This window comes from Bactrocera dorsalis, unplaced genomic scaffold (genome assembly GCF_023373825.1).
Source record: "Bactrocera dorsalis isolate Fly_Bdor unplaced genomic scaffold, ASM2337382v1 BdCtg010, whole genome shotgun sequence".
NCBI classification, from domain to species: Eukaryota; Metazoa; Arthropoda; class Insecta; order Diptera; family Tephritidae; genus Bactrocera; species Bactrocera dorsalis.
The window spans coordinates 9018-27927 of record NW_026038061.1 but is presented as its reverse complement, the minus strand read 5'-3'; the positions used below and the strand labels follow the sequence as shown (position 1 = coordinate 27927).

The 18910-nt window shown below is 39.5% G+C and overlaps 1 protein-coding gene across 1 annotated transcript; it reads left to right on the top strand.

Moving 5' to 3' along the window:
• Positions 1-132: 132 nt before the first annotated feature.
• On the top strand, positions 133-17947 carry LOC105232582 (homeotic protein empty spiracles). Its single transcript, XM_011214305.4, has 3 exons — positions 133-5844; positions 15182-15339; positions 17020-17947. Exons 1-3 carry the CDS (start codon positions 4539-4541, stop codon positions 17512-17514), a joined length of 1959 nt encoding a protein of 652 aa, XP_011212607.2. The 5' UTR covers positions 133-4538; the 3' UTR covers positions 17515-17947.
• Positions 17948-18910: the final 963 nt, after the last annotated feature.

Below are 18910 nucleotides of genomic sequence, written 5' to 3'. Positions count from 1 at the left end.
AACGGATGATTTTTTTTTCAACTTATTTTTTTAAGCCAATATATGACGAAAATTTTACCAAACATTCAGATTTTTTGTTCAAAGCCTAAGCAAAAAGGAAATATTTTTTTATTTTTTTTAATTTTAGATGAACCAATATTAAGTTATGCGTTCCACGGCGAGAGCACGTTTTTTGAGAGACACCCAGGGAGATCCTCATCTCAACGGTTGAAATTTCAAATTCTATCAAAATTTCAGGAGACATTGTTCAAATAAGTACCTTTGATATGCCATATTATATTTTTAAAATATATGATTATTTATATTAAATATAAAATACCTTTTTCTGTACCTTTGAGACCCACCTAACCCCTCTAGGACCTGGTCCAATGCTGGCCAGCTTTACTTGCTTTGCTGTGAGAACTGTCAAAACTGAATAGACTATACTAGAGTATAAGAAACGATAACAAATGCCCTATTGCTTCAAGCCCTTGAAGTTTCAAATATGTACTTCTATGTTCTATTTGCCAGCGATTTTGGCAATACATAGATTTTGTAACCATGGTTGCCAGTCGGTACTTTTTTTCTTTCTATATAGGCACACAACATTTTATCACTTAACCATTTACGATAATCTTAAATAGAACTATACTTTACAAAGGAGCCAGAGAGTCTCAGCAGAAGAAACCAGAACGCACACGCTAATAACTATATACTCATAAATGCATAGTGTATAGGGTGCCTACATACATATGAATGTACTCAAATGAAAATAACAACTCGATAATTTTTACTACATATGTACATACATACATACATACATAAGTACATCACTTAAGAGCCCACAGAAATTGCAAGTCTTCCAAAAGGAGTCCGTTTCATATCTGAAGGAATTGCTATATCTAATAGCTGGATTACGTTTAAAATTCCACATCTTTCATTTATTAGTGAATCCATTTATTAAGCAACAGAATAAATTAAAAGTAATGGAAGTTCAAATTCAATGTGGTGTTGCTACGACTAATATTAGACTTTTAGTGCTGTGTTCACATATTTTGCTTAAATTTGTTAGTTTTCATTAATAATAAATGGGGTTCGAAAGTCAGTAGCAATATAAAAAGCGAATAAAAATAGAGTATCTAAATTCTCCAATTCTCCAAGGAAATTTCTGAAGTCCACTATCCACTAAAACCCTCATTAGCAATTTTTCCGCCACTTGCAAAGTTCATACTTTGTAATTAAAAAATTAGTGAATAACTTACAGTTGGACATTCCTTTATTAGATTGGCCTTAGTTTCCACTGACTTTTCTTGAATTTCGGTGTTGAGTGTTAGAGACTAGAGAACACGTTGAGGCATCCCGTTTTTGCCAATTTTAATACCATTTACACCATTATAGAAATTAACTGCATTTTAAATCGTTACTTGAACAGTGGACTGATATTGTTCGCAAAATATTTTAATGCGAAAAATAATCTCACAGGTCTGCAGAAATCTGCACCAAGGAGCGCCAATGCTAATGTGACAAATCGTATGGATGAGTAGCAAACAGTTTATTTTTCTCATACATATGTATGCACATATATAGTCTTACATCTCGATACATATGTAGGTAGACGACTATTTTTGTGTGGACATATGCGCCACTGGCCAGCCATGGGAGCCACCATCGCGGCCGATGTGATGCGCGCTTAACGAGGTGTTTATTTTCACAACTCATGCACCACTGCGCCTACAGTGGATGTACGTATGTGTGCATGTATGTATGTATGTGCTTGGTAAAGTTTAAAAGAAATCGAGAGAAACAAAATTTACTCGAAGTTCAAATTGGCTGCAATTGAGAACAAAATCATGACTGAAACCGCTTACTTTAGGGTAGTTGGTGTTGCAGCAAAGAAAACATCATTCCACAAATTGCATTACCTACAACAATAACGTGCAAAATACATACATACATACATACTTATATAAGTATGCATGTATGAAGGAAAGTGTATATCAGAAATCATGAGGGGCAATAGCTGACGCGCCACTCTTAGCGCAAAATATTTGCAATCTCCCTGGTCACAAATACACACATATGAGCACATAAACAATGCGGGAGCATAAATAAAAATACAAATAACAAAGTAAACAGTATACGGTTACCGCCCATTTCAACACGCCACCAATTCAGTGATGCTAAAGGAGCGGGCTCAACTGAGATGGTGATGGAGATGCTGTGTGTGAAGCGGATGCTTTGGGGCGATGTATGAGTAAAAAACCACAAACACGTTTAATGATGCTGCTCGCTCCTCAATGACCACGACGAGGTTGCCTCTGTATTAGTTCCACGAAAACTCCACCACCACCAGCTATGCTCAAGCGCTCAGATTCTGGTTTGCTTGGCCGCAACTTTGACTTTTTGTTGCAATGAAGTTTAACACTCTTCCCCAGCCGTGAAGTAAATTGTTTTTGCCGCAAAACATCGCCCAACGTTACCGTGCAATGCTGATTGGCGAACTGCCTCTCTCTCTAACGATTACAACGCTCTTCATTTTACTCCAGTTCATTGATTTTAGAAAAAGAAAAATTTTAAATATATAAATTTATTTGCCCCTTTGTCTGCAGTTTGTCAGAAGTATAAAAGTTATTTGGAATTTATAAAACAATAAATGTTTCATAATTATGAAACGGGTTATTAACAAACAAAAAAACAAAGAAGTTATTGGGAAACGTCCTCAGACCATGGAATCGTTAGCTACCAAAACAGGAAAGCTTCCGAAGAAAAAAATGCGTTTGGCAGAATTGCCAAGTTGGAAAACGGTATTGACTGGAAAATGTTCCGTATTCAGTAAGAATTGCAACGAATGAAAATCAAAGCAAGAGTATATTTCATCCGCCCACAAACTTCAACGAAATGCCTAATTTTCAACAGAAATATCCATAGAATTATGAGTACATACATATGTACGTACGCATGCTAGTGTAGTAAAAATTGTAAATGCAAGGATTATAAATAGGAAAAAGATATTGGCAGTCTATGCCCCAATACATGCGCCTTTCTATGAATTATTCACCGAAAGCTCATAATTACAAACCTCATGCGACACGTTCGTTTCGATTATTCGTGTTGGACAATTAAACTGCTTAATTAATTATTGTAATTAGAACATGTATTTAATGTCAATCAAAATAACCATTACCATATAAATAACCAGTACAATATCTAACTGTTGACTTAATAACATCGTGCACATGTAAATACATACAGGGCGACCATACATACATATGTATATATATTTACATATACATATGTATGCATTAATATGTGTGGCTTTTCGTCAGTATTATGTATAGTGAGAGCAGCAATGCAGAGAACGCCTACGCTGGCTGCCGCGTAATTGAGAACGTATTAGCACTCTCAAAATCACACTCCACCAAAAAGCTGCGCTCGTCCCCGTCCACTCGAAAAGCGTACTGACAGGTTTCGTCGTTGCCGTCGCCGCCGTCGTCGTCGTTCCCTTGGCGCAGGCAAGAGAGTGAGACAACTATTTGGCGCGATTAGACGGCCACGACCGATGCAGCACCTTTTCCACTTTATTCCGTTCTTGCATGCAGCATGAGTGGTCGCGCCTGGTGGCTGGTGCCTGCCTATGCATAGCGGCGATAAGCTCTCGCACCGCTGCGTCATTAAAGTACGACGCGACACGAGCGAAAGCGGGCGTTTACATTTCGCTGAATCGCAACGTTAATATTTTACTAGCCAAGCGGGTGCAGCGCGATTTACCGTCGCAAGATTTTCAAAACTAAGAGAAACAATAATTTCACTTGTGAAGCACCTTTGAGTGTCAAAAAAGGTAGTTGTCGCCATTAATGCACAACTAAATAACTGCTAATTCGGTTGAAGTCCACACTTAAAGGAGATACAGAAACCCGTGCAAAGTGTCGCAGAAAGACGCGTCGACATTGTGATTTTAAGCGGAGTGTATATGTATTGAGTGCGGCTGCTGTGCGTGTATGTGTGCTCAATTAAACGCTTTGAGGCACATTATGGCGTTGACAGCTTGTCAATTCAAGCGCAACCGTTACGCTACACCAACACAGTTGCCGCATCGCCAACGCTACTGTTGCTTATAACCGAATCACAATTGCGGTCTCGTTTGTCAGTGTCACTGCTCATCTGAAACTGCGGATGCCCTCTTCCTCGGTGGGAACTGTGAGCCGATCGAATGGTGCGGGTTTAGTGTCGTATACATTGTGAAGTTAGTGGAGCGTTGCCACATGTCAATTGTGTGTTTCATTGTTATTGCCGCAGTTAGTAAATCAAGCATTTATTTGTGTTGACGAGTTGTCGGGATTTCAATTAACCAACAAACCGCGAAGTGTTTTCTTGCCACAAGCTGGGCCACTCAACCATTGTGTATTAATTTAAGAGTGGCGCTGCCCAACAAACGGTCTTACCGTTATCAAGTGATATTGGCATTTCCTGTTTGGATCGGTCGCACGAATTTTGCTTTCAATTCGCGCGCGCGTATTAGCACTCGTTCGTGATAGATTTTGTTGATCGCAGTTTCGCAAATGGTCACGTGCAGTCGCCAACCCTTCAACATGCTGCCAATGGCGCCTATTAATCCCTTTGTCGTGGGCCTGACCCCATCGTCTATGGCAGCAGCTGCAGCGGCGGCAGCCGCAGTGGCCGTGTCCACGGCGCAGTCTGAAGACAATGCAACCACCACCACAACCATGGGAACAGCTACCGTTACTACTGCGTCGATTAAACCAAAGTTGGCGTTCAGTATCGATTCTATTGTTGGCAGTAATGTCAACAGTAGCACCAACAAACGCGATAATAGCGGTTCTGCGCATCCAACGGATTTACGGCCTATGCGATCATCTGCTATTTCGCCACCACTCTCTTCCTCGCAACGCAGTGACAGTCCCGATGAACGCACAAATGGTGAGCGCGATCGGAGTCGTCTATTGCTCGCCTACGAGCGGCCTCCAAGCCGTATAAGCCTCAGCCACAGCGAAGACTCTCATCATTGCCAACAGCCAATAGAATTAAGGAATAGCTTTACTGTAAACTATCGTCCCATCAACTCATCGGCGGATCAGCATACAACTGCTTTAACACGGCCACCATTGGGGCTTATTTATTGCCGCCGGCGTTCCATATTGGATTATTCACCAGAACGAGAATGCAGTAGTCCGTCCATGACCGGCAGGTGCCGATCACGCACTAGATCTCGCTCTCCTTCCCGCCAGTCAGTAGTATCGTTCCATGAGCACAATGCCACCGTTAATCGCAGTCGAAGTCCATCGCCTTCACCAACACCGCCACATAGCCGCACTACACCACAAACGCCAAGTACTGGTGGTGTCACAATTGGCGAGCTTAACAAGCGACCAATTCATGTGCCTGGTATACCAGCAGGTCTGATTCGTCCATTACCTCTGCAAGCTCCACAAAGTATAGCTTTACTTCAGTCTGGCAATTCTGGCGGTGGAGGTCCTGTGTCTTTAGAAGGTAGTAATACGCCAACGATACAAGCCCCTGGACCTCCACCTCTACCACAACCACTTGGTATACCGCCACAACCCTCGACGTCCGGTGTGGTTGCGCCGCCACCCCCACCTTCCAATCCACACTTTTTGGCCGCTCAGTTCCAAATGGCTGCTGCCTTGGCGCACCATCACCATCAGCAGCAACAACAACAACATCATCCAGCGGCTCATCTGCCAAGCGGTCATCCGATGGCCCTGTTCCCACCCGGCCCTCATCATCCTCACTTCGGCGGACCACACATGATCCGCGATAGTTACCCTCTCTACCCCTGGCTGCTCAGTAGGCATGGAAGGATATTCCCACATCGATTTCCCGGTAGTAAGTCTTCACCATCATAACATAAGTAATTCTTATCAATTTGAGCCATGAATTTACGTTTGACTTTGAGAACTTGGACTTATTTAGTTATAACTTTTACACGAAACTTTCAACGGCCAATTTATTAATGTAGTTGATCTAGAGTCTTAGATAGTAGAAATACTTTTTACTCCAAGCTTTTTTGCTTCGGAGTGCAGAAATGTACGGAGGGCGTGCCAAACTTCATTTTCTGGTAATGAAACTGAAATGAAATGATTCTCGAATTCATTCGAAACAAGTTGCATATCATAATTCCCAAGAACCCAAACGTAATAATATCTCCCCCAGAATATTCATCAATTTCATTAGAAACATCATAATTATACGAAATGTTTGGGAACGCCCCCACTTCCACTCGTCCAGCGACGAAACATCCATTTATTACAAGTAAATTAGTGCATACTTAGCCACAGTTAGGACTCGACTCACAGTGGTGCCAGCACTCCACCTGAGTATTGGGACTGAGACCAAATGGCAAAGAGGCAAAGACTGCTTTAACAAGCTAAGTAGCGGTCAAACCTCCGAAGTGTACGCGTAGGTATAGCAATTTGAAATAAATTACATTTTAATTAAATTGTTTGAACAACATGGCACACATCGTTAACATGAATGGATGCAAGTTAGTGTCATGCAACATAACAGCACAAAACACAACTGTAATATAGAAAAAAAATGTGAGAGGAAAATAAAAAGCGATTGTGCTACATGTGGACGCAAGCCCACAGACGCACATATCCACATGCTTTATACATCCATATATTTAAGGCATTGGCTCAAAGAGCGGCGCTTGTGGCTGGACAAGGCAGGCGCCCGATCTAGATGGCTTTGTTCAACTTTAACTTTATACGCAATGACACATGTACATACACACAAACATATGTATGTTCACATATGCACATTTGCCGCGCGCCTTCTTCGGTGTATATCGGCAGCACCGAAACTAATGTGTTTTTAATTGAGGCTTCTTCGACTTCTACTTAAAATTAGCAGAGTGAAGAGGCAAATCGAGTAAGAAAAAATGACAAGCGTTGCCGTTTAACTCTGCTCAGTATGAAATTAAAGAGTTTTGGGTGAATTTCCACATTTCCATCTCCTCCAAATTAATTCCGCTGTCATCTGAACTCCCTCAAAATGCTCCATTTATCATCATCCAATTACTTTATTTGACGCACCTTTCGCTGCGCACGAAAAGTCATGCCTCCAAATTACATACACACACGTAAGCACACATACACAACGATAACTGACTTAAGGTTGTTGTATATTTTTTCTAACGGAACTCATGCCTCAACTGTATGATATTAAATGAGTAATTATCATCAAACAACAACAAAAGTTAAAGCTCGCTGCTCTATTTGAATGCCGACTATTAGGGGGATACAATAATTAAACTTGGTACAATCCATGTCGCGGTAATGTTCACAAAGATGTGGTATGGCATATTCGAAGCAGGCGCAATGAGTCCATTTGCAGGACTTTTCAGAACACACGACCCAAGTAAAAAACGACAGACACTTTTGCAATTATCCTCCAAGTCTGCCACAACTTGTTATAATAACTCCCATTATGGACTGTTAAGTGCTTAAATAACGATCGACGAGACGTTTAAAGTATCTTGTGCCATCCTTTACAAGAATTATTCTTTAAATCAGCTTATCAGCTTCGGTAGGATTCTTTTTTGCGGTTTTTTTATCTTAAAAAGTATTTGGACTGAGTTCTATTATTCACCGGAGACAATGTCCACTTCAGACTTTAAATACATTTTCTCATTTTACATACCAAGACGATGTGGAAACGGAGACTGGCTGGACGATTTTCCATAGCACTAACTGTACTTTAAAATGTTGGGTCTCACTATTTCAACCAACCAACCAATTAATAGCTGGCTATATGTGATAATGTGACAGAAACTATTTTATGCAAACACTGCAAGCCTGATGAGCATTTATTTAGTAGCTTTTTGTAGCGTTGTACTGTGATGAATTTGTTTACACACACGAACGAGTTAGCGACAGGAAACGATGTTCTATCTTGTTCAACTATTATGTGCAAACCATGTGCCGAACAAATTATGCCTACGAGAAGCGGATAAAGACTTTATTATACCCTGAACAGGGTATATTAAGTTTGTTAGACCCAGAAGGAAGTGTCGGAGACCCTGTAAAGTATATACATACATATATACATGATCAGTATGTTGAGCTGAGTCGGTTTAGCCATGTCCGTCTGTCTGTCTGTAAATATACGAACTAGTCCTCAGTTTTTAAGATATCGTTTTAAAATTTTGTGAACGTCATTTTCTCTTCAAGAAGCTGTCATTTGTCGGAACTGCCGATATCGGACCACAATAACATATAGCTGCTATACAAACTGAACGATCGGAATGAAATTTTTGTATGGAAAACTTTAATTTGGTATAAATTATTTTTTAAGGCAACAATGTAATCTCCGAAAAAATCGGCTTACTATAGCATATACATAGTTGCCATACAAACTGAATGATCGAAATCAAATGCTTGCATGGGAACTTACTCATTTGACGATATATCTTCACGAAATTTGGTACGAGTTATTGTTCATAGAAATAATGTAATTTTGGATGAAATTGTTCAGATCGGCTCACTATAGCATATAACCGAACGATCGGAATCAAGGGCTTGTATGGAAAACTTTCGCATTTGACCTGGTCTCTTCACGAAATTTGTCATGAATTACTGCTTAAGGTAATACTATATTCCCCGAAATAATTGTTCAGATCGGACTAAGTTAAGTTACTAAAAGAAATGCACCTGTGAAGGGTATATTAGCTTCGGTGCAGCCGAAGTTACGTTTTTTCTTGTTTTCACCTGCTTTGATCAGCAACAACACCTTTCACTCATCTATGGTTTTTGAGACAGTCGCAAATATAATATTTTGAATTGATTGCCGGTAACATTTGCGAAGGCAGCTCTTTTTAAAAGTACCTACTTACTTTCGTCTTGAATTAGTTGCCTTGTGTATTTTTGTTTCTAATTATTAAATGCAACATTGCTAAGCTCATTCCATGGTTTATTTCCCGCAAGCAACGCTGAGAGCATAAATCAGTTTTAAATTCATTCTTGTGTTGTCAGGAAAGTTGCTGGAAGTAAACATAGAAGCTTACGTATTTTCTTTCAGTACATTACACTTCCACATCAACTTTAATTCGAGGTTACCCATGAGCGCTGAACAATGAAAATAAACGTTTATTTAGAAATATTACACAAAAGTCGACATTTTGTATATATGTACATACATAGATATGTACATATATGTGTTATGCGTGTATGTGAATGCAATTGTGTTTCGTGAAAAGTGTCCGAATGCAGTTGTGATTGCAAACATAACTGTTGTTCGGAAGTAATTGCAACGCGTGTTAAAAAAAATCTATTAAAAAACAATAACAGAGGAGGGAGTAAAAGAGCACAAACATATTAATATCATTCCGTAGTCAATAAAAAATTGTCTGAGGGATGAAACTGTCATTCAAATACATACACACGAAACAGTTAACTATTTGACTCTGTGTGGCAATTGTTTCGCTTAGAGCTCGGTTTGACACTTTAAATGGCGCACAACAACATTGGACCAGTGTTTTTGTTCTCATTTGCAACATAATGTTGAACATGTGTCTATTTTAATGTGATGAACTCAGAGACGCTCGGTTATGTACATACATATATAAGCGCTTGGCAGTAATCTAAGCAGCTGCCAGGTGCGTTTCAGTTGACAATCTGTGAACGGTCAAGCGCAACTCCCAGGCTTTAGCTCCAAGAAAGGTACTTGAGCAGTACTAAAGTTCGTAATTATTCTATTAAGTAATGGCGGAAAAGCTTTAATTCGAAAAGTTCAACTGAACTTAATAAGTCTTGCGTTTCTCTCACAATGAAGTCTTTAGCAGTTCTCTTTTTCGGCGCTAACCAGGAGCAATCGTGCGAGCACCATGTTAATCTTAAAGTGTCGAATTCATATAAGGCAGAAGTTTCCTACTTTTCGCACACTTTTGCATGATGGAGACGGATAGTACGAACTTGTGGAACCGAGCGCGTCCGACGTGAGGCACCGCGGAGCGCGCGGAACTGTGAAACCGCCACCGTACAAATACACATTAGCCCGACGTGTAGAGGAAAACAGTGGTCGACAGCCTTTAGCTCGCCTCATGGCAGGTTGTTAGTTTTAATGACGATGATGAGGACGATTTCGAAATGGCGGCTGTGTTATGCAAATGCGCGGTAGTGCAAACGAGCGCTACACTAAAGCGATTTCTCGCTTGCAACCATTCATCATTCCCTTTTATTGCTGAGTAACAACTGAAGTGTTATGTGTATTTGAAGTGTCTACAAGATCCAGTTTAGCTCGCCAATCGAAGCGGTTGCATGTACAAATGTCAAAATGTTGACTTTTCCATAAACTTGCTAAGCATGAACTTTACGCTCAAACAACTTAAAAGTTAATTAAAAATCTACATGTGTGAATAGCAATTAGGTCGATGTTTTCCCCTGCGAGTCTAGCCCTAATACAATAGGATACTCGTATTGTAATCCGAATACAAACACAAATGTGCACATCAAAGGAACACATGCAAGCCTTCTTGAATTCCAAGAAATGCATAACCATTCGAAAAATTATTAAAATCATATTAGCAGGCCCAACAATCGCTTTATACACGCATTTATTGTGAAACGAAAAAATCTAATTAAAATTTCCAGAGTATATTTGGTGTCCCTTGAGGCTGATGCTTGATTAACACAAAGTAAATATATGTGTGCACAACACTACGAGCCCAAGAACTGAATAGGGAAACCCTTTTTACCGCATTTCTTCGAAGAGCCGATGCAACAGCAACGCAAAGGCCGTCAAAGAGCGCGCACGCACAGCAGTAACTTTCTAATAGCCTCCTCAGGGCTGTTACCGTCGGCACGCCTTCTTTTGTCATACAGCCAAATATGTGAACACACACACACATCCCTATATAACACATGATTTGTCTTTATCATGCCGTCGCGGTGTATCGCTACAAACTCAACTGAATAATATATCGAATATCGAAATAAGACGATTTACACATTTAGACGTAATTTATCAAAGTAACACCTGAAATGGTGTGCATCTTTTACGTATTTCTTGTTATTGTTGTAAGCTTGTGTTTTAAGCAACTCGTAACAGAGATGCTCTTAAAAATGCGAAAAAATCGTCAGTGCGATTTTGAACCACCTGATTGTTGTTGCTGCGACAAAATGCATATATAATTCGATTTTGGACAGCAATTGCAATAATAACCAGAAACCGCTAAATGTGTCTCTTTGTTCGGTACTCTCGGTTAATCTTTCGCGAAGCCAACTAAAAAGGATTTGATCATCAAAATGTCATAGCGCAATATCGAAAAAGAACAGTAAATAATATGTAAAACTTACACATATTGGTTTAAATAGATTAGATGTAGTGATTAAAAAAGGACTCCGCGAAAGGGAAAATATTCGCAATTTTAAACGAATTTTAAAATAAATTACGATCAAGTCATTGCTAACGGTTTAACTGATTTTCAGCAATTACATATCTGCACTTCAGACTGATAAAACAAATTGGCGAAGAATTTATCAATTAATTTTCGCCAGTCAAAAGTTAAGGAGCTTTTCTTACTTCCATTTTAGTCGAAACTCTTTCTTTATAAATAGTGTTGCCGACTTCGATTTAACAGAGTTATATTCAGTACAATTGGCTTAGACCTGTACACTACTGGTAAGCTATTTCCGCTATAGTCTTTTTCAAGCGAAATAGTTCCTTGATTACTTAGACAAGTACTCCTGACAAATCGTCTTACTTCCGGTCATTAAATATAAGAATTTCTTGAAAAGTTGAATATTTTGTGAAAAACGGAAACTACTGTAAAAGGGACAAGGGATACCCCAGACTCCATTATATACCTGCTCACCAAAATATTAAGACAAACATTTTTGTTACCTAAACCGAGAATATTCGAAGAATGGATAAAAAGATTACAATCATGTTTAGGATCCTAGTAACGTAGGCTATAAGTCGTAAACTCACATAGTATCCATACTATATTTTGCTTGTCCAAAATATTAATATTAAGAGCAACGGAATTAAGTCAAATGAGATATACATAAGTACGTGATATAAACTCAATCTCAATTAAATTTAATAAATGGAAATCGCAATTTCAATCTGCTACAATGAAAATGATGTCTGGCATAAATCTTGGGTAATTCGTAGACCAATTTCACATATTTTATTAAGATATTACGTATATTAACTAATATAAAACAAACCTGAAGTTATAGTCTTATATAATTCTTATAAATTTTCTTATGTAAGGTATAAGGGAGCTAGGATACATTCTGTAAGAGAACTCTAATTGATTTAAGAAATATCACAGGTTAACCAATATGAAATCAAGCGGATGCTGGAAAGTCCGTATATTAGGTAACTGAGAACTAGTGGAAGTATTGCCCTAATTTCATTAAAATTTCTTGCATATTGACCGATAGATGTGCTATAACGGCGACCGGAACTTCAAAAATATTTTTGTTAGATATATGGATCAGTGGGAAGTACTCGTATTAACCAGATTTTGCGCATTTTCGGTACAATGGCATGCTGTCATTAAAAATTTGAATTTCAATACTAGACCTCACAGACTGACCGATACGTTCGATAAAATGTTAGCCGTTCCCACTGGCATTAACATATTTGGTCCCGACTACTTGAAAAGTTAAAGTCCAACTTCGACAATGAGCGGAAGATAAATTAAAATTGAGGTCATTATTTGCGTAATATTTTATTCTGAAAACTTAATTGCTTTATGATTTTTGTATTTTAAAGTGAAAGAATTAAATGGAATTTTAAAGATTGTTTCATGGAAAGTTAGCGTGAATGACATCCCCATTCAACCATGTGATCCATTTTCAGTGTATATTCAACCACACTTACCAAATTGTGTAGAAATTGATAAAGTAATTCCTAAGATATAGGATTTCACCTAAAGATGGCCTGGCAGCCTTTTGTCTAATCTTCACAACTGCTTCCCTGCCAACTCGGCCATAACATTTAATGTCTCTGGCGCGTTTATTCGTTAAGTTATCACATTTTCAGTATTTTTTAACATAACCGTTATATGGGGAGTAGGTGTGGTTATTATTTGATTTTACCCACTTTCACGTATATGAAGAAATGCTAACAATATTTCTTTTTAACAAGTTTGGTTGAGTTAGCAAAATATACACAATAAACCATTTGTGTCCCTTCTACTGCTGATATCTATACAAACTTGCAGTTTTGCACTTTAATTTAGTGTTTATAAGTTTTCGTATAATGGCGTGTTATGGGCAATAGTCATCTGCAATACCAATTCCCCTTTGGCGCAAAGGAGTACGTGTGCTACTTTCATCAAGATATATCAATTTTTAATGAAGTTATCGCTTGCTCAGAATGAAAGACAGACAGTCACGCGGATTTCCACTCGGACCGTCATCCTGATCATTTATTTATGTATAACTCCATATCTATCTCGATTAGTTTTATATGATACAAAGAACCGTTAAGTGAATAAGATTATAACAATCTGTAGAAACATGTTGCGAGAGTATAAAGATCGCGAATTTGCCTAACTCCATCAGAAGGAACCACCGAGGCGATGAATGTACCGTACCGCCGAAGTTTTAGCAAAACACAAGCTATTAACAACTGTGCACACGAAGCTACACCATTCACGGTGATAGTGAACACCCCTTCCAAGGCCCGCCTAGGATCGTGCAATTGGTGATGCCAAAGATTGGGTTGAATTTTTGCCGCCTGCCGGCCTCCACGCTGCAACAATGAGTGATAACAAATCGGCCGCATTGTGCCGATTCATTGCTTGCAGCTTGCAGAGCGAGTTTGGAAAAAACTTGAGTAAACATCGTCCTCAGTCTTTTGCGAGCCCTTGTCAAATTACATGGCTTGCGGTCGCGCTTGCGCAATAGATGCATTACTCTTTCGCGGTTTTTATTCATTTGGCATACATCCCAATCAGATCCCAGAAACTGACTTCCAGCGCTTGCAAAGTGCCAAAACACAGTTATACAGGGCATTAATACAAACTATGGACTTATAGTAACATATTAGCTAAAGATTTTAGTAATTGTGTGCGCATATTTATATTCTGATTAAGTATGCCGCGAGCTTGTAACACGCTGGAAGAAACGTCTCTCTTCTTCACTATCTTCTTCACAAAAACAGCTCATTTGCTGAAACCACTTTAGGATATACTATGTAGCTGAAATAAAAACTAATCGACTAATAGTTGACAAAATATTTTGACGAAATTCGCAATAGATTGTTGCCAAAACAGCGATGCAATTTCCGAATATATAGTGCGAATCTCAAGCCACTGTAGCATATAGCTGTCACACACATTCTCACAATAGAAATTTAACCTACAATAAATTCACCTGTGAATAGTGTTATAGCATCAGTGTAACCGAAGTTAGCCGTTTTCTTAGTTTACAGATGAATTCGCACACACGACATTTTCTGTCAGCGGAAGATTTGCGTACTGCAATTGTTGTTGTCAATTCCCTAAATTATCAGATGGTAGCTCGTTAGCACAATCAAACAGAGATGCTGGCATCAACAGGCTTTCCCATACTTACTGCGCCATAACATTTCTCCGGCGCCTCGCCATATTTGCTTAGAAAACTTTTGCTAATGACAAAGTGTGTGCCGCCATATATGCACGGCCGCGAAATCATCAAAGCTCACTTTTCCCCAATTTTCCACTTTTCAAGCAGAGGAATTCAAAGCTTTCCACGTACCGTTTTGGTTATTACGTAGTTGTGGCTGGGAAAATATATGATTAACTCGCTCCACACACACACTCACACAGGCCATTGTGACTATCTCTTTATTGTTGCCGAGAGGAATTTGTTTATTTGCATGCCCAAGTGAGTACCTCTTGCTCACTTATGTGTGTATAACTTAAGTGACGATAGCGAAGTAGCCTTAGATGAGGATGTCTCATCAACCATCGCTCAACTGTCAATGTGGCGCATGACATTAGCCTGGTCTACTGGTGTACGGCTACTGGCGCCGAATCATGAACCGATGAAATTTTGTCTTCTACACACATGTGAATTCCATATTAGAAAATGGTGAGTGCGGTACGAAATGGATAAGAGGTGCTATATATTCACAACTACGATATACGACTATATTGTTAAAGAAAAATGTAAAGTCCCCTGTTTTGGAATCTGACTTAATGTTATCTGTATTATAATTTCAGATTTCCTACTGCAACCCTTTCGTAAACCGAAACGGGTGCGAACAGCATTTTCTCCTACCCAACTACTGAAGCTGGAGCACGCCTTCGAGAGTAATCACTATGTGGTCGGAGCCGAACGGAAGCAGTTGGCACAAGGGCTGAGTCTCACGGAGACGCAGGTAAGCAAATATGAGGGAGTGGTATAGATTCAAAGGGGTAACCAAATACCGATGCATAGTTATGGATCATGCTGGATCCCGCAAGCGCAACAAACAGTCAATAATTTAATAGTATTGTTTTACACGTATTTAACTTACACAAAATCGGTCTAAAACCTAGGAAACACGGAACAGTGAGACTGTTCATGAATAATTTCGGGATATCCGTCAAACAATGTCACAACACATTATTAAAACCAAAAAGGGAACATTTTATGAAGAATTTTGCTGCTGCGGTGGTTCTTCTAAGGGTACCGAGACTTTTTAATCATATAATTCTAAATAGTTTATAGAGTCCGACCAACTTAAGATTTGAATGACTTTAACTAACGAAAAAAGAAAACACAGAGCATTCAAAAATGGACATATGTACGTCATGCAACAGAGCAAGATTATTTTGAGCTTCAACAGAGTCCCGAAGTACTCTGAACGAACTTGCCTATATTTTAAGCTCCGTCCGAGGTATCTAACTAACATTACAAACATAGCATGCAGAGGTTAAGTGGATATATCCAACAATTACGTAATTTGCTATCAACAAAAACCGCCACGTGACTCCAATTGTACATTTTACTCAAATTTGAACTATTTCTCCACCCACTCCACAAACCACATGATACATACGAGTACTTATCGCTAAATATGTATGGGGTTAAGTTGAAGGCATCAAATTCAATAAGTGCTTTCATATATTAATCACGCCCGCACCCCCAAAAATGCGCAACAACAATGCAACAGCAAATTCAAATTCATGACTCCTTTTGGGGTGCATCTAACCGGCAATTCACGGCAATCCTGAGCCAATGTTCAGCGGCAACCATTTCCTCGGCATGGGCGCATTACAGCAATAACAACATGTTTATGTACGTAAATTTACACATACATACATACACATGGTCTTTCCCATGGCCGAGGGTGTCCTTGGGGGTAATTGTGGGTTCAATTGCAATGGGTGGGAACTTGAGCGGCGGCCTAAGTTTAAGTGATTGCATGTCAACTGATCGTTAACAGCCTAACTACTTGAGTTATTAGCCGTAAAAACAACCCCCTTGCTACGGATTTGGCGCGAGTGTTGCAATTGCGGTGGATAAAGCGTAAATACCAGGTACTCAAGTCGTTCGCCAGCTTTGGTCATAAACGATAAAGGCAAGGGTTGGAAATTATCAGGAAGGGGTGGGAAAGTTGCGCACAAACCAATTGACTCTCTGACGCCCTTGGTGTTTTATGCCTGGCGGGCAAATAACGGTCGCAGTAATAAAGTGGTTAATAGCCTCTTTCTACCAACAGGCAGGTGAGGCGGAAAATGCTCGAAATCACGTTGTGCGTTCTATTAGTATGTTGGTTACATATATTTAATCGGCCAAAGCTTTAAATAACTTTTCAGAATATTGAATTAAGGGATAGTGTCATAGATAGCACCAGCACTTCAGTAAACATTGCCCTTGAGTCACTACTCTTCAAGTTCTAGGAAAAACTAATCAGGTTTTTATTTTCTGGGTGGTAGGCTAGAAGTAAAGCCGGAGTATGTAGTATGAGAATGGGAGCTAAATTATTAGAAGCAAGTCCCTGGACTATAGATTAGCTGTAATTTGAAATTCGAATCGGATTAACAGTTATACTTGAATGTTGTCTGTTTTGCAGGTTAAGGTTTGGTTTCAAAATCGTCGCACCAAACACAAGCGCATGCAACAGGAGGGCGACAGTGATTCAAAGAGTCAGAAGGGCAGTCAAGCTGGGGACAACGATGCGAACAAGAACGACAGTTCACAGAATAGTTTCGAAGATCAAGAGGAGGATGATGAGGAGGACCTAATCGAGGAGGATGAGGATGAAGTCATCGATATGGATGATTATGGGAGCGAAATGGATGCGGAAGAGCACCAGCGATTGCGAGAACAGTTTCAGCAACAGCTGCAGCAGCATCATGAGCAATTGCAGCAGATCCAGCAGCAGCAACAGCAGCCACAAGGCCCAATGCAACAACTACATCGTGAACAACGAGATTTCAGGGTGCAACAACAACAACAACACCAACAATTTATGCAACATCAACAGTTTTTGCATCAACAAGTACAACAGCAAAAGCAACTTCATTTACAACAACAACAACAACAGCGGCAGCAGCAGCAGCAATAGCAGCCGGGACAGCCATGATTGCAGTAACTCAAGTGTGAAGCTCAGAGCTCCGAAGAGCTGGTTCACTTACCCGCAGCTAATTGTTGCCACTGGGCGTGGTGGTAGTCGTTGTTCCGTTCACTCCATCTGTCTCGCTTTCAAGCTGCTTTTGCGTTCGCCAATACATTTTCCTTTAAGTGAATTCCCCCCCTCCCCCTCTTTTGCATTTGCAGATTTCCAAACTCCAATGCCAACAACACCATCGTTTATGTAAATTATTCATCAAAACCGAATTGTATTTATTACTTTGTAAATTAGACGCTTAGTCATGTAATAATATATTTACGATTAGCAATTACGATGTAATAATAATTAAAGCGCAAAGCAAATGTTATAAATAATAATTACGATAATTAATAAATGCAAACAATTAAATTATAAAAAATCTATGGTGTAGCAAATGAAGCCCGAGCTTCCAAGATGTCTCTATCCCTCCCACTGAGCTACAAATCGCTGCTGTGGCAATGCAGTTCTTGCAACAGATGTTAAGCCTTAGCAAAGTCATTTAAATAAAAGCGCCATAAATCTAGCGTCTGGCTGCAATTAGGCAATTCGCACGTCCATTGCATTCATGCATACACCCAACTTCACATACGTTGATAGAATGCAGTGGAGTACAGCGCTTGGCTGCCTCAGTCGCGGTGGCATGCAACGTCTGCTGTGTCTGCCACTTCGGCACCCTTACATGCCAGTCCCGTCGCGTCTGCCATATAAAACACGATAAATGAAATAAAACGCCAACATCTCCACCAGTGCTCAGCGCCCACTACCCGCCAGAATTACACCTACCCGATATGAATGAATTTGCTTTAATTTAGAAAGAAGAATTATATGAAATAATCGAGAACCTTCTTTTTATGATGACACCTCACTCGACAATTTTTAATTTCCATGGACCTAAATATACAAAGATCTTCGCACGCAAGTGGAAAAAAATTACTCTTAGAAGATATACAAGGTGCGATTCAAAGTAAACCAGACTTTCTGAATCTAGCGCCGCCTGGTGGCGCCATCTACATATATGTCGACTGGTGCGTTAGAATCTGCTAAAAGTCTAAGAATTTTTACAATTTTAAAACAAAATTTAATTACATTATTTTACATAACTTCATTTCTAATCGATGAAATGTCATGAAGTTCTCATTGGACAATCGCTGATGATATTATGTGTATAATAATTCCCGACTGTGGCAAATGTAGTATCTGCGAGCGTTATTAGTTACGTTAGAAATTTGTGTGCCTAACACAAAGCGATACTAACCAAGTACAGAACCGGAATAGATATTTAAATATAATAACGGCGTTCGGCGTAAAGCTGAGGGGCAAGATCCCATACCGCCGTGATATCACAAGCCAA

Coding starts and splice junctions, on each gene's coding strand:
- LOC105232582 (XM_011214305.4), top strand. CDS start 4,539: ATGGTCACGTGCAGTCGCCAACCCTTCAACATGCTGCCAATGGCGCCT. Junction 5,845..15,181: donor CCCACATCGATTTCCCGGTA/GTAAGTCTTCAC, acceptor TTATAATTTCAG/ATTTCCTACTGCAACCCTTT. Junction 15,340..17,019: donor TGAGTCTCACGGAGACGCAG/GTAAGCAAATAT, acceptor TCTGTTTTGCAG/GTTAAGGTTTGGTTTCAAAA.